General features: G+C 39.9%; 1 protein-coding gene across 1 annotated transcript; it reads right to left on the bottom strand.

Moving 5' to 3' along the window:
• Nucleotides 1-4122: 4122 nt before the first annotated feature.
• Nucleotides 4123-13489, bottom strand: csf2rb (colony stimulating factor 2 receptor subunit beta). The gene is made up of 15 exons (XM_067570321.1): nucleotides 13369-13489; nucleotides 10196-10390; nucleotides 9792-9915; nucleotides 9508-9683; nucleotides 9213-9367; nucleotides 8792-8936; nucleotides 8369-8501; nucleotides 8029-8183; nucleotides 7481-7614; nucleotides 6884-7067; nucleotides 6687-6783; nucleotides 6427-6493; nucleotides 6213-6292; nucleotides 5791-5953; nucleotides 4123-5628 (listed from the first exon to the last, which is right to left on the bottom strand). The coding sequence occupies exons 2-15, from the start codon at nucleotides 10380-10382 to the stop codon at nucleotides 5209-5211; spliced, it is 2220 nt and encodes a 739-aa protein (XP_067426422.1). The 5' UTR covers nucleotides 10383-10390; nucleotides 13369-13489; the 3' UTR covers nucleotides 4123-5208.
• Nucleotides 13490-14328: the final 839 nt, after the last annotated feature.

Here is a 14328-nt window from a genome sequence, read left to right as displayed (position 1 = left end):
AATGGCCTTGAGACAAATTATTTGCTTATGTCCTCAGATGTAATCCATATAGGGACTTCATATTTCTCATACTTGTATATTTTTGGCTTTAAGAGCCTTGTTCTTGGTCTTTATTCAACATATTTTGCATAAATCACTCGGTTTGATCTCAAATGAATGTGTCTTTACCAAAAAACACCTTTCATACAGCTCTCTAGCATCCACATCTCATCCTTAATTCTCCAGAATGTGACCTCTTAGACTCAATGTGTACTCATGCAATACTTCCCATTGCCCTACTGTCAATCTCACACAGACGTTCTACTTCTAAACAGCACACTGTCTCCAAATTCATCATCGAGGTGGGATGCCTGCTTTCCGTGGGTGTCTGAGCAGCTCCCCACCCCCAGTGGACATCAAACAAGAGCGGGGAAGAGAGGTGCGTGGATGCTTGTTGACTGTGACAAACACACACAGGCATGCTCACGCTCATTCAAACGCACACAGGGGTCAATCACCATGACAGTGTGGGAGTGTCTCTGAAGGACCGGAGACTGTGACTAAAGACACAGGATGGTTCATAGCTGACTGATTGACCTTAAAGGGCGATATGGTTTGTTGGGTCTCAACAACACTATTACCTAACCAGTGAATGACCATTGGAAAAATATAATGACCCAACATGACGACCTGCAATGCAATCACTGAATCCACTCTGCGACATAGGCTACTTGCATATTCAATGGTTTTAATAAGACATTTTAAAACCCTAAGAACTGAGAGTTAATTCTAGCTATGGCCCAGAGAAAACTCACTAAGTACTCAGTAATGTGGTGCTTGTAAAGGTGACACAATTGGTCAGCACTGTCACCTCATAACAAGAGGATCCAGGGGCTGAACCTGACCTTGCTGATAGAAGCCTTTCTCTGTTGAGCTTGCATGTTTAGCCCATATCTGCTTCAAAAAAATGCAGGTTAGGTGAACTTGGGTGATCAAGTTGCCTATAACAGTGATTGTGATAGTGTTTGTCTGTCTCTACATGTGACCTGTCCAGCATTAATGCAGCTTTTTGCAAAGTAAAAGTAGTATTAATGTCCTGTATTCAAAAAGTAGAAGTACTGAAGTATTATCAGCAGAATGTACTTAAAATATCAAAGTAAAAATACTAAAATGGTTCATGTGATTGATATATTATTATATATTATATTATATATAATAATATATGGGTGAGGCATGTAGTAGGTAATGGTTAAGTCTCCTGGGAAAGAATGTAAGACAATGAAGTGTCCTCCTAAGTGATGGAAACACATTTTAGTGTGTGTATGTGTGTGTGTGTGTGTGTGTGTGTGTGTGTGTGTGTGTGTGTTTGTGTGTATGTAAAGGCACTTAAACATGTGGTGGACCTCTGGGAATGTGCATCCATGCAGAACAGGGGCAGCTTCAGTGTTACTTAACTAAAAGCCTGTTCAAGTTGTATTCTTTCCTCCTATCTCATCTAGTGGATCGTGGGATGGTTTTCATTCATCTGTGGTATTAAAAACAGGCTTTGGTCGACAAGTAGGAATTAAAGACACCACAGCCGAGGCAAGAAAGAGTTTTGATGCATTCATTGTTGCATTTATTAATAAAAATGTCATGTTTTCACGGCGCATTTCAAGCTTTTAGAGGATAAACCACCAAATTAAAAAATGATGTGTTAACATGTATTGGCACATAGAGGCATCATGCAGTAAGGTTGTTTTCACCTGTGTCTTCCCAACTTTGTATCATAATCACTTTCATTTAGTCTTTTATCTTACGGTCAGTGCAGGGCTTTAGTTACAGTTGATGAGGTGGGTATACTATTAGGTAGATGGGTAGATCACGAAGGAGAAAGCGGATATACTCTCCTTTATATTTCAATGGCTCTTTGGCTGGTAGATGGATATACTGTAAATTGTCAGAAAAAGAGGTGGGTATGTTCTGTATACCTGTGTATACCCTCCACTACACAACTGGGTCAGTGATAAAAAAATGCACCAACAGAAACAAAAAAGACAAAGACAAAAAAACCACACAACAACAGTGTGATATTGTTTTGCCCTGACATAACGCTTCTATCTCTCTATCTACTCCGGAGAAGACATGTCTTTGCTATGATCGTCTGGGTTTCAGTGTGGCCTGGATTCCCTGATGTATATTCGTAAGGAAACAGGAGGCCTTTGAACAGGAGGTTACACAAGCATCCGTGTGGCGCCACGCACTCCCTACACCTTCCAGCACTTTTATTTTCCTGTTTTTATGTACGACAAAGGACAGGGACATGCTGTACACGGATGACCACCCCTCATCCAGCACATGCACACTAACGCTGGTCTTTCCATCAACACCCACCTTTGTCCTTTACCTATCCCCTTTATTCACCCTGCTGATGAGTATAGGTATCAGTCAGTCAGTCAGTCGGGGGGAACAATAGTCCTCTAACGGGGACTGTGAGACTGAGGAATGTCACTGTTTTTTGGGGGTCTGAGCATCTGAAAAAGCCTGGAATGCTGGGAAAACACCTCAAATCACCTTCCCCTTCCCCTCCACCACCATGGTCAAGGCCAAGTAAATGAGCCCGTTAGTGTCTTAGCGGGCATCATGACTCAGTTGGTGTGTGTCAAACTGCTCCTCAAACCTCATCAGACAGGAAGTTGTACCTAGCGATGGGCTGAAAACACAGGAAGTCGATATCAGCATGCCTGGAATTCCAGCATTGTGTTCTGTTTGCAGAGACAAGAAAGACATATGCATTGCTAAAGCACAATATGTTCATGATAATAAATATGTTAAAAATATATTGTGGTGCAATCTCATACATGCAAGCTGTACGTATGTATATGCACACTCACATGTGCTTCCAGAAACTAAGAGACCCTGAATACTCTGCATAATCCAGTCAGGCTAGACAGATGTTCAGATAAACAGAGCAATAAATTAGATAACAATGTGAATTTCTGTATGTGTGTGTGTGTGAGTAGGTTAGAGAAAGTGAGAGCTACTCTGGTTATACATTGTGCTGCAGACACAGTGATATCCACCTTCTGATCTGGAATTCAGCTGCAAAATGACTATATAAATATCCAATCTGAAAACACCAGGTTAACAAGAATGTGTGAGGTTAAGAACAAAAAATGTCGGTCAGACACAAAGAATCTATCCATGTGGACAAAAACTGATTTAGCAGAAGATAAGGAAGTGAGACTCAAGCACCATTTTGTAAGTTGTGAGTTTGTTATAGATCTTTCTCCTGTACCTCCCAGTATTTGTGTAGATTTTTGTGTATTAGAGAAAGAGACAGAAAGACAGAGTTAATGTGCCAATGTGCTAATATATTGTCATGTCCAAAGACAGAAGTGACAGTTTTGCCCTGCAAACGCAAAATTCAGTAACCACACATTTGGTCAAAATTGGATTAAGGTCTGTTTCATGAAGAAATATTATGCAACAGAAATTTCTTTTTAAATATGCAGTAAGAACAAAATATAGATAAAAACCAAGCCACATCACAGTAATTGGATCTGTAGTTAACTGCTGTCACTTTGCTGCATTGTCTGAGATAGAAAGACACAGAGATTAAAGCAAGAAAATATTTGTGAGCCTGAAAAGTTGTCCAGGAGGAAATGTGTACAACGTATTGAATGAAGTATATGAATTTAAAACTGCTCTATGCCTGAAATCAGGAATAGTGCCTGAGAACGTTAATCCCTGAAGACAACTACAGAGCTAAACCAAGAGAAGTAGGCCATCTAGCTGGCAGGGTAGCCACGGCTAGCCCTAGCTAAAACTAAAAAACTAAACTAACTAAATTCAATAATGATGGAGAAACTAACCCAGCTAAACTCCTGCTAAATGGAGCAAGCTCAACAAATTTCAGTAGCTGCCATCTCAGCTTTGACTCATATTGAATTCTTGCAATTTTTAACATACTTATAATGTATCAAATTGTACATTCATTTGTTATATTGATTTCAATATAAAATGTAATGTAAATTAACAAGTAGTTTCGTTTTTTTAAAAAAGTATTTTGACAGACAGACACATAGCAAAACTGTAACACTGAATTTAGTAAGTTATGGACTGTAAAAAATCCAAACGAAACAAAGGTCTTAAAACATAGGATATATTTTACTATTAAATCACTATCACAATACAAAAGTGCAGCAAACATTGAGAACCAAGCTTACTAATTAATGATCTTTTACTGACATAAAAATAGGCCTAAAATACACCTGAAGAAGGCGGCATGTTTCATATAAAATTATCCTTAACATATTTCTAGTACTTTCTTATTCCATTTCAAGTGTCTCTGCAGGCCTCAGTTGTTGGCTAAGAACTTGTATGCAGTTACATTACTGGTGTCACTGAACACAGCAATAACAGCACATCACAAAGTAGATAACATACTGTATATATACATTCAGCAACACTTAGGCTACAACATTGGCAACAAGGTCCAAATTCACACACCGTTGTGCAAACACGCATAGCTACATGACTGCAGTGAACATGGCAGTCAGCAAACATACAAGCTTTTCCCATGAAATGCAGTTAACGTAATTTTTGCCTCGGCTGTGCAAGACAGAGAAGGGAAATTCTAAGGAAGTGATAAAAAAATACAAGATTTCAAAACAGTTCTTGAGAGTGTGTGGTTGGGTGCAGTAAATGTGAAACAACTTACATAGTAGGGAAATGTAGAAATTCTGTACATGATCCTCATTTTCTGGAAAGTTTTGAATTAATGTCTCTGACACAGTTTCAACAAAAAAAAAATGAAACATTTATGAAAAATATTTTTTGCTGGGCTGTTGTGTTGGATTATATTAGACTGTAAGGTGATCCTGTTATTTCATCCTGACCCAGTATGCATAAGGAAGTTCAGACAGAAAGAACTGTTTTGTGTGCTGCACTGAAATCTATCTCCATCTCCACCAGTCCATCTACAGTGGCACCAGAGACAGTGGTATTCACAGGCTCAGCTCACTATTGCCCTCCATTGGTCAGACGTCTGACCTGGTGTTAGGTCAGACACGATAAAGGGATTCTGAAAAAGTCATCTCTAGCGTGTAACAACCCATTGATTAATATATGTATATATGTATGTAACAAGAAAGCATAAATAGTTTGAGATAAAGTAGAATGGTTGTGAAAAAAAAGAAAAAGCTCCATGGGTCCTCTTTGATATGCTCTTCCCTTGCATATTGCAGGTTACTGTGCTGCTTTCTTGAGGTCTGTGGGGAGCAGGCAGTACCCTGAGGCCTGTACTGTACCCCCTTGAGGCCAGGGGGTGAAAGGTCCTGAGGTGTAGGCTGGAGGCTGGTGGCAGCTGGTGGGCTCATTGAGGCCCGGCTGGATGTCCACCTTATCCAACTTTGGTGTGTTATCTGGACACTGTTGGTCCTGCTCAGCGTTGTCATGCCTGTGCGTGCTTGTGTTGGCATCGCTGTGAGATACCAGATCCTGTGTGGACCTGGAGGCGCTGCGGTTGGGCAGACACACATAACCTTCGCCATAAAGAGTAAAATTCTCAGGGGAAGCAGATGCAGTGTCATGTGATGAGATTTCTTCCTTTTTCTCCCATTTCTCTTCACACTTGTCCTCCACTGAGTTGCACTTTGACTCTGGTGTCTGCATGTCAGATAGATACAATGTTACTCAGTATGACATTTAATGGTTTTTGTTCTTATTCATTTAAATGTAGAGATTAATGTCTTTCCTTGTCTTTTGATTTATGCTGAGTGCCTGAGAAATACTCTGCACCTGGATACCTGACAAATGACTATAACTGACCTGACAGAAGATATATGGCCCGCTGAAGCTCATGGAAGATGTGTCAGATCCATTAACCTTCTCAGCAGGGGAGAGCAGGTTATCACAGTTCCAGCAGTCCCTGTACTGCTCCAAATGCTTTTTGTCAGTGTCCTTGATTGGCCACAGCGAAGTGTCTGAGGAGCTGCAAGGAGAGAGAGAGAGCAGAAAGTGTTTGTGTCAGTAATTTATTGATTCATGCATCAACCCTTGTCATTTTATATCCATGTCTCAGGAGATATGCCAGGTGATTGGCCACAAATGAGTCTATCTTGAATTATTATTGCTGTATTCCACACATTCTCTGTCGGATGTGCAGCAGCTGTAGAGCATCACTCATGTGTTTTCTTCTATGATAGAAGAATTGTTATCTGTCAGGAAATGTCAAGTGTGCAACGTATTACCATGTAGATAAGCTGTCCAAGTTCAGCACTTTGCAGATGTAAGTGTTCTCACTCTGCATGAGGCTCCGGCTGGTGGCAGACTGGATCACAAAAACATGTAATGGTTTATACATAACAAACTACAATCAGAAAACACTAATATGTTGAATAATTTACAGCAGAAATAGAATAGAAATAATTCAGTCAGACAAACAGAAGAATTATCCAGTCTCACCTTGATCTCAGAAAGGATTTTGCTTTTGCCTGGAGAAGGAACTGACTCCACCCACACAACTACTCTCCTATTTGTTCAAAATACACCATGTACAGAGTTACATTTACATTAAAGTGAAAAATACACACTTGAAAACATGAAAATGAAGCACATGAACAATTTACCTTTACATTTAACCAGTTTTTTACTTACTGGCTTGACAACCATAAAGGAAGTAGTCAAGTGTATAAAAATGAATAAAGTGAGTGTGAATAATGCACCTTTGACAAGCTGGAATGGTGTAGTAGAGTGTGCAGAAGACTGTGATCACAAACACACCGATGAAGAAATAGATTAAGTTGGTGACGGACTGGCTGGCTGTCATGGGACGCAAGACAGAAGGAATGATGATGATAACATTTATGATGACTGAGTAAGCAATGCCTGTATTTGTGTGCATGCTGCTACTATGCAGTACCTGCATGCGTGGTCCAGTCCACTGGGTCGGTCCAGGTAGAGGGGGTTCCCTCGTATTCTGAACCACTTCCTGGGCGGACCAGAGACCTGACCTTGACCTGGTATTGCTGGGACGAGGCCAGATACGCCTTAGGGATGGTCAGGGATGTGGAGCTATCTGTAATGTTCAGCGGGATGCAAGAATCCTGATGGAGGAATTCAAATAAAAATCATTATTTTTTGCCACTTTGTGTCTATTTTTCTGCTTTTTGAGGCATAGATGCACCAAGTATAAATGTAACGTTAGAATCAACTCTTATGACTTATAAAGTATACAGCAAAACTTAGATGGACTGCAGAGCTTAATGTCCCTTTTTTACAATGAAACTTTTGAATGATGAGCTCATAAATACATCAAGGAAACAGCCCATTAAGATATGAACATGTTATAGAGTTCCTGTATGTTAAACAGCTACAAATGAAATACGATACACATCACAAACTATTTTAAACGAATATGACTTTTAAGTTACTTTACTAATTACTAAATAAGTTTCAGGGTTATTGTAAAGATTTCACAATTGGACAGAAAAACAACATTTGTATTAAAGTTTCTCACCTGATGCTGTGTCATGTTATAGCACACCTGATAATACAGACTGAGAGAAGGAGATTTGCTCGGTTCAGTCCATTCCACGATCCAGTTCCAGTCATCCTCCTTCACCTTTACCTGCAGTGGTGGGTTGGGATGAACTGTGCACAAAGAGATTAGATTGAGGAGATTAGTCATGCTGAGAAAGTTTATTAATCTTTTTTGTGTAGTTTTTAAAAAGTTTTAAAAAGTTTTATATTACTCCATATATATTGAGCAGATATATCACCATAATTTCCACTGTAACATCTTATCTTATCTTATGAACTGTTAATAAGCAAACATGGATAGGGTGCAGTTGTGCCATTCAAACACTAGGTGGGGGCCCTCAATCACATCCCAGTACTTCTATTCAGCGCAGCTCCTTTTTATAGCTCCTGCAGTTTTATTGTGTGCTTTTTTTGGTGGGACACATTATCTCTTACCCCCCCCCCCCCCCCCCCCCCCACCGCCCCTCCACCTCTCCACAGTCATTCTCTGTCTAATGTTGTGTCCTCTCTCTCGTGTCCACTCACTGTGTTGCCTGGTATGAAAAGTCTTGGCATTGCGTGTCGGTATAAGCTCCAGCAGCAGATGTGCAGGGTCTGTGACATTCAGTGAGCAGCTGTACCTCAGCACCGACCCACTGAGGTCACGAGTTACTGTTTGGTTCACACAGCATCCCTTAGACCTGGAGGCAAGGATTACAAGAAGGAGAGGAGAGGAATGGTCAAATGACTGAACAAATTGATGTAGATTGTTAAACCTCACCCAGGTGGTGTTGTCAAGAACAGCTTTGCACCACACATACTGTACATGTAAACATGACCTCCAGCGCGCACACGCACACACACACACATATGCAGCTAGACTTACGGTGCAGAATGATTGTGTCGACAGGCCAGCTGGTAGGTAATGAAGTGAGTCAGCTCTTCGCTCACCTCCCAGCTACACATCACCTCCTTCTCTCCATCCAGCACACAATGCAAACTGGAAACAGCATCTACAGCTAGAGAGAGAGAGAGAGAGAGAGAGAGAGAGAGAGTTAATAACAACAGCAGCAAAGCTCCAGACATTTTCTGGGCTCCCATGAAAATGGACGGAGGGAGAAGATTAGAAATGTGAGGGGAGAAGATAAGGAGCAGGTTCTCTATCAGAAGAGAGGGATTTCAGTACAGGACATTAAATATGCAAGCCAAATGGTTTACTCAGTCAGAAATGTCAAAGTTAAAGCTCAGTCCCCCACACATACTGGAAATGCTTCACAATTTTGTGGGTGGGTTGCATTTTTTGATTCACCTTCTTCAGTCTGCCAGGTCACCACGGAACTCCAGTCACTCCACTGACCCACGCTGGCCTGGGCCCTCACCCTGGCTTCATACCTGCAACCTCGAAGCAATGATTGCTTCTCCAGTGTCATATTGGTACTTGTGACATCCTTAATCTGCAGAGAGAGAGAGGTTGAGTCCTGGTTTACAAAGAGATATTTGGTACAGTACAGTTATTGTATCTGCATTCAGTGTGTGGTGATAGATGTAGAATTAAAGTCACTCATTTAACATCAAACTGGATTAGCAGCCAGCTACAAGTGCTTAACAGGCCTGCAAAACTTTGGGATTCTCAAAACCTTTCAAAACTGACTCCATGATTTCAAAAACAATATTTTTCATTGTCATTTGGCTTAAAGCTGGGTAGCAGATTTTGCATGTTTGATGCTTACAGTCCAGGAGGCATGTCTGTCTGGCCTGTAGCTGAGCTGGTATTTGAGGTTTTTGCTCAAGGAGGAGGAGGAAGGGTAGGGGCTGAACCATATGAGCTGCCAGCCTCCATCACCTGAATTGTGCATAGACAGATCCACTGGTGGGCGCGCTCTCACTGTACAACACAAACACAAAAATCCAACTAATATTATTACCATACAAAATGTATACATTCGTACTCAATTACATGATTTATTTCTATAATTATCACAGCAAATGTGACTGTTATTATTGACAGATGTCATGTTAACTCACAGTGCTGTGAGAGATGCAGAGGCTCGTGTGGGGCAGACGAGCAGGGGGCCAGCGTCTTGTTGAAGAAGACGGTGTGGTTGCCGGTGACAACATACACTCCAACATCAAATCTGCACTTGACAATTCTGTGGTCATCTGCATCCTGGACTGCATCACCGTAAGGCTCACACGGCCCGCTGCAAGGACATGGATGCAAAGCGGTGGGACAGAAAACCTTGGCTCCAGATTGACTAATCCTGTGTGCTAAACCTCCTCTTCACCTTGCTCTTCTAAACTGTTCTTACCTTTTCGATGCTGTCTTGAAGAAGAGCTGCAGTGGTGTGTTTATGTGTGGTGCTTCCTTCCACTCGCACTGGACGTACGACATGTAGTCGTTATGGCACTCTAAGGAATCCAGCACTGAAGACACTGGGTAGGGAGGGAGACATTTTGGTTTCAGGTAACTGGTCAGTTTACGTGCTAAACTGCATTTAATGGTTATTATTTTGTGCTGAATCTATACTTTAACTATCTCTTATAATAATGCAATGTCATAGTGGCCACATTCATTCATGTTGATGTTGTTTTCCACATTTTTTATTTAGAAATTGTATAACTGAGCCAACAAAATATTACAAATGAAAGTAGAGGATTCAATTAGATTCTAAAACCTGGTGTATAATTTGTCAGGTGAATACTGCACACTTACCGGTCTGTGGGCTGTTTATCTCAGGGATGGTACAACGATCCAGATCAGAGAGAAGAGCAAGATGAGGGAGCATTGACCAAAGCATGACCCAGAAGAGAGCCATCATTCCTGTGGACAGATAGGGCAATTGGAGCCCCTTTTTCTGAATTGATCTCAGGAAACTCTTAACTCTGTGTATCCACATCATCAAGAAGTCTGTAGATGACAGGAAGAGTAGGGTGTATATAGAGAAGAGAGAGAGACAGAATGAGAGAGAGGATTAGCTCATTTACTAGAAATAATGAAGAAATGAGTCATGACCACACTGCCAGTGCTCACTTCCGCTTTGAGTATATGCTTGTTGTGGGATGTCACCACACATCCGCCTGCCTCTTATCTCTCTCTGTCACATGTGATAGACCCTGATAAAAAAAGAAAACACATGCTGCCACTGGGGATCGTACACATTAAGGTAAAATAGCAAACACTGGTGACACAGATGAGTGGTTTTACCACTCAGTTCGAATCTCCAGTCTGACGCTTGTCTGTTAATAAGCAGACTACCTGCAAAAAATGTTTACATCTTTAAAATGGCTGAATATCTAAGAAGAAAAAGGCATTTTGAAATTTTGTGTTGCAAAAATATTTGTGTATCAGGGGACAGAGTGATCCTCAAACTAACTAGACTAAGTTACAAAAGGTTAAATCTGAAAGAGTGCTGATACGGTGTAACATATATGAAAACATACTATGAAAGTTCTTTCACTTTTGCTCAATTTCATGGGCCACAAAGCATTTAGAAATCCATTTATCTACTGAACTATAATGCAAATTCAATTTTCAGGAAGTTATACATGACTAGTTTATTTTTAGGTTGTTTTTGTATGTATTTCATTTTCTTTGAAATGTGATTGTTTGCACCCAAAAGCCTCCATAAGTGGCCCACACATTAAACACAATGACTTTAATCCTTAAAATTCACCCTAAAATTCACAAACTATCATTATTAGTTTTGTTTACTATAATACTTTTTAAAATGTATTAAACAAGTTCTACAATTCTGAAGGGTAATTAATGATAACTACAGTGCAAAGCCTAAGAAATGTTGGAAACATATTTGTCAGTGACATGTTTAATTACTGATTTATTGTAATCATTTCAGCTTCCTCATAAAAATAATCCTCCTACAATAATACATTAATATATTTGATTTATATTGCAAATATAACGATGTGGATCTCAGACAAATAAATACAAATAATAAAATTTAAAATATTTTTGTCGCATAACTTGTGTAAACCTTAGTGTTTAGCCCTTTTCACAGTTTTTACAACATATTCAAATTGACTGAGGAATAAAGAAAGGGGAGAAAAGAAAACAAAAGAAAACAAAATAAAAAAGTAGCTGTAATAATTTCAGCGCTGTTAAAAAAAGATAAACCAAAGGGGGGATTTTAAGGTTCAATCAGGTGTAACAGACCTCCCCCCTCTGTGTTTCTTGATGCTGTTTACAGTAGAAGGTTGGGGAATCCCCCCATCAGGAGGATGTGCAAATCCAACAATGACTTTCACACCAAATAAACTTTTCAACCTTTTCTTGCCTGTGGTGCAGCAGGTCACACAAAGAACAAAGCGGCAGTTTTAATGGTGATGCTGACATGAAACTGTCAGCCGGGTAAAATTAGACACAATGGAGATTAACCCAAACTATGCACATACACAGACAACCTGCACATCTAACTATAAAGGAGGGACTCTGTGTATCTCTCTCTGTCCCTCTGTATGTCCTTCGTGTTTCTCCACAACCGTTCATCCAATCGACTTCACACTTAGGGGTTGATCTGCTTAGGACCCAAGGACATGCAGTGTCGAATTTGGTGCAATTTGGAAATGTGATACATTTAATATTTATAAAAGGACTATGCTGTGCAAGAGTAAGGAAAAGAACGGGGTGTTGAAATGGTGACCGTCCTCGCTGGGGTGGAGCATTTCTCTGAATGTGGAAATGAATGTGGATTAGTATGAGTGGATATTCTTATTCGGGATAAAATTTGATGATTTGGAAATTGCATAGGGCCTAATTGGAAATGACTAATCCCTGCATGAGTCATTTTCACCAAAAAATATATTTATGCTTCTCTTTTTTTGTACACCATAATAATAACCATAAGCATGAGCACAGCTGGTGATCAGAGCTGTAGAGCAAGTCAGAGAAGTTTTTTCACATGATGTGCTCTAAAAAGAGCAGAGTAGACAGCGAAAACATGGCTTTTAATCAAGAATGGACAGACTCTTAGGCTACTTCCCACAGGCAGTTCATATGTCTCATATAAGTGCACATCTTTTGAGCAAACATACCCACTCAAAAGATCTGAACTGAAACCACAGAACATAAATGATCTAAGAGCCCAATGCGATCGATCCACTTGATTTCAGGATACACATTTTTTCACCCAGCTCACTGTTATGTATTTTATTTTTAAATGCAGCCCTAGCTATACTTGAAATGAGAAAAGATTCACTATTACAGTACTTAAAATCTGTGTATAATAGCATGTTAGTTTCTTTCCTGTTGTTCGTATTCATTCACACCTCACATCAACAGCATTAAGTTTTTTGTGCGCTGAAGCAGCAATACCAGAGGTCAAGCAATCAGTCCGCTCCGAACAGGCACTTTTTGAACAGCCACTGAACAAATCCATTACTATTTACTTATATAGCTGTGTGTTTTTTCTTGGTGATGTTTGGATTATATCATCCATTTTTACATTTCTTTCAGTGCATTGTCCAAGTCAACTTCCCTAACTTACACACTTCTTGTCTGTTGCTGAGAATTCACAGTAATCCAGCTCATATATCAGTCACAGGATCAACACGAAAGAATTTGTGTCACTCAACACATTTCACAACTGATTCAAAAGGCCTTACACACTCTAATGAAGACCAAACAGCAAGTCCAGTTGCCTTTGACGTACTACTTTCAGATAAAATGATTGTATCCTGATATCATCAAGGGAAATTAGCGCTGAACTGACATGAATATCACTTTATTTTTACAGCATAAAGTCATTATGAAGCTGGGAAATGAAAAGTTCAAATTAAACACAGTTAAAGTACACACAGCAGAGCACACACAAGCCCACACTTACTCAACCATCCACAAATCACTTGAGGTACATCTCCGAGATCACCTACCTTACATGGTACATGAAGATTTTTACACATTTTCCTTTGTCAGTGTGCCTGTCTGTCACCATTGCTTCCTTCTTGTCAACCAGCTCCTCATGAACACTGTCGAGAACTGTGGGAGTTTCCTCCGTGACGAGTTTAATTTCCCCTTTCTGTCCATGGTGACAATTTATGTCAGTTTCTCTTGAATGCATGCTCAGCTGTTTTAATTTACAGCTTCCAAAATGCCACCATCCCTTAGCATTACTTGCTCTTATCATGCAGCCTTTATTACTGGTTGCCAAAGTTAATTTAAAAACTCAAATTATTGTGGAAATACAGCTAATGAGGAATCATCTAAAAGCCTACAAAATGCAAAAATACACATATATGATTAGCCTGAAATGTAACCCCAGAAGAGTTTTTCACATTACTTTTTGTGTTTCCTATTTAAATGTTGTATTCTGGTCTCACTGAGGATACATATTTTGGTTTCATGACATTGTCTCCTCAAGATATGCCAACTAGATACAAGTATCAGTGGTTAATCTACCACATGCTTTGAGATAACAGCGCAGTTACACTTTTCCTTTCCTGTTGCTAAGCCACTTGCAACTGAAACCTTTATTTAGTGCTCATTCTGATAGCACTTTCAGGATAGTACATACGTTTGTTTTAATTTATATTGTTGCACAATATATATACTTTCCCTTAAACTGTCTTGTCTATTGCTAATTACATTTTCCGACAAGTGACTTTAAGTGCCTCACAGAGCTGGCCTGACTGCACTGCTGCCAATCAAAGGTGGGTGTAATGAACAAAACTTCAGAGTGTGATGGTTTAGTGCAGAGGCACGTGCTGCACCCACTTTTTTGAGGGGGAACAGTTTCACAACTCTGTGGCAGTGAAGTGAACAATTTTGAGAGTAAAACGCAAGTGATTAGATTAGATTAGATTAGACTAGATAACTCATTTTAAACTAGAGAG

Source organism: Thunnus thynnus, chromosome 17 (assembly GCF_963924715.1).
Source record: "Thunnus thynnus chromosome 17, fThuThy2.1, whole genome shotgun sequence".
Lineage (NCBI taxonomy): Eukaryota > Metazoa > Chordata > Actinopteri > Scombriformes > Scombridae > Thunnus > Thunnus thynnus.
The sequence above is the reverse complement of the archived record's forward strand: the minus strand, read 5'-3'. Positions and strand labels throughout refer to the sequence as shown.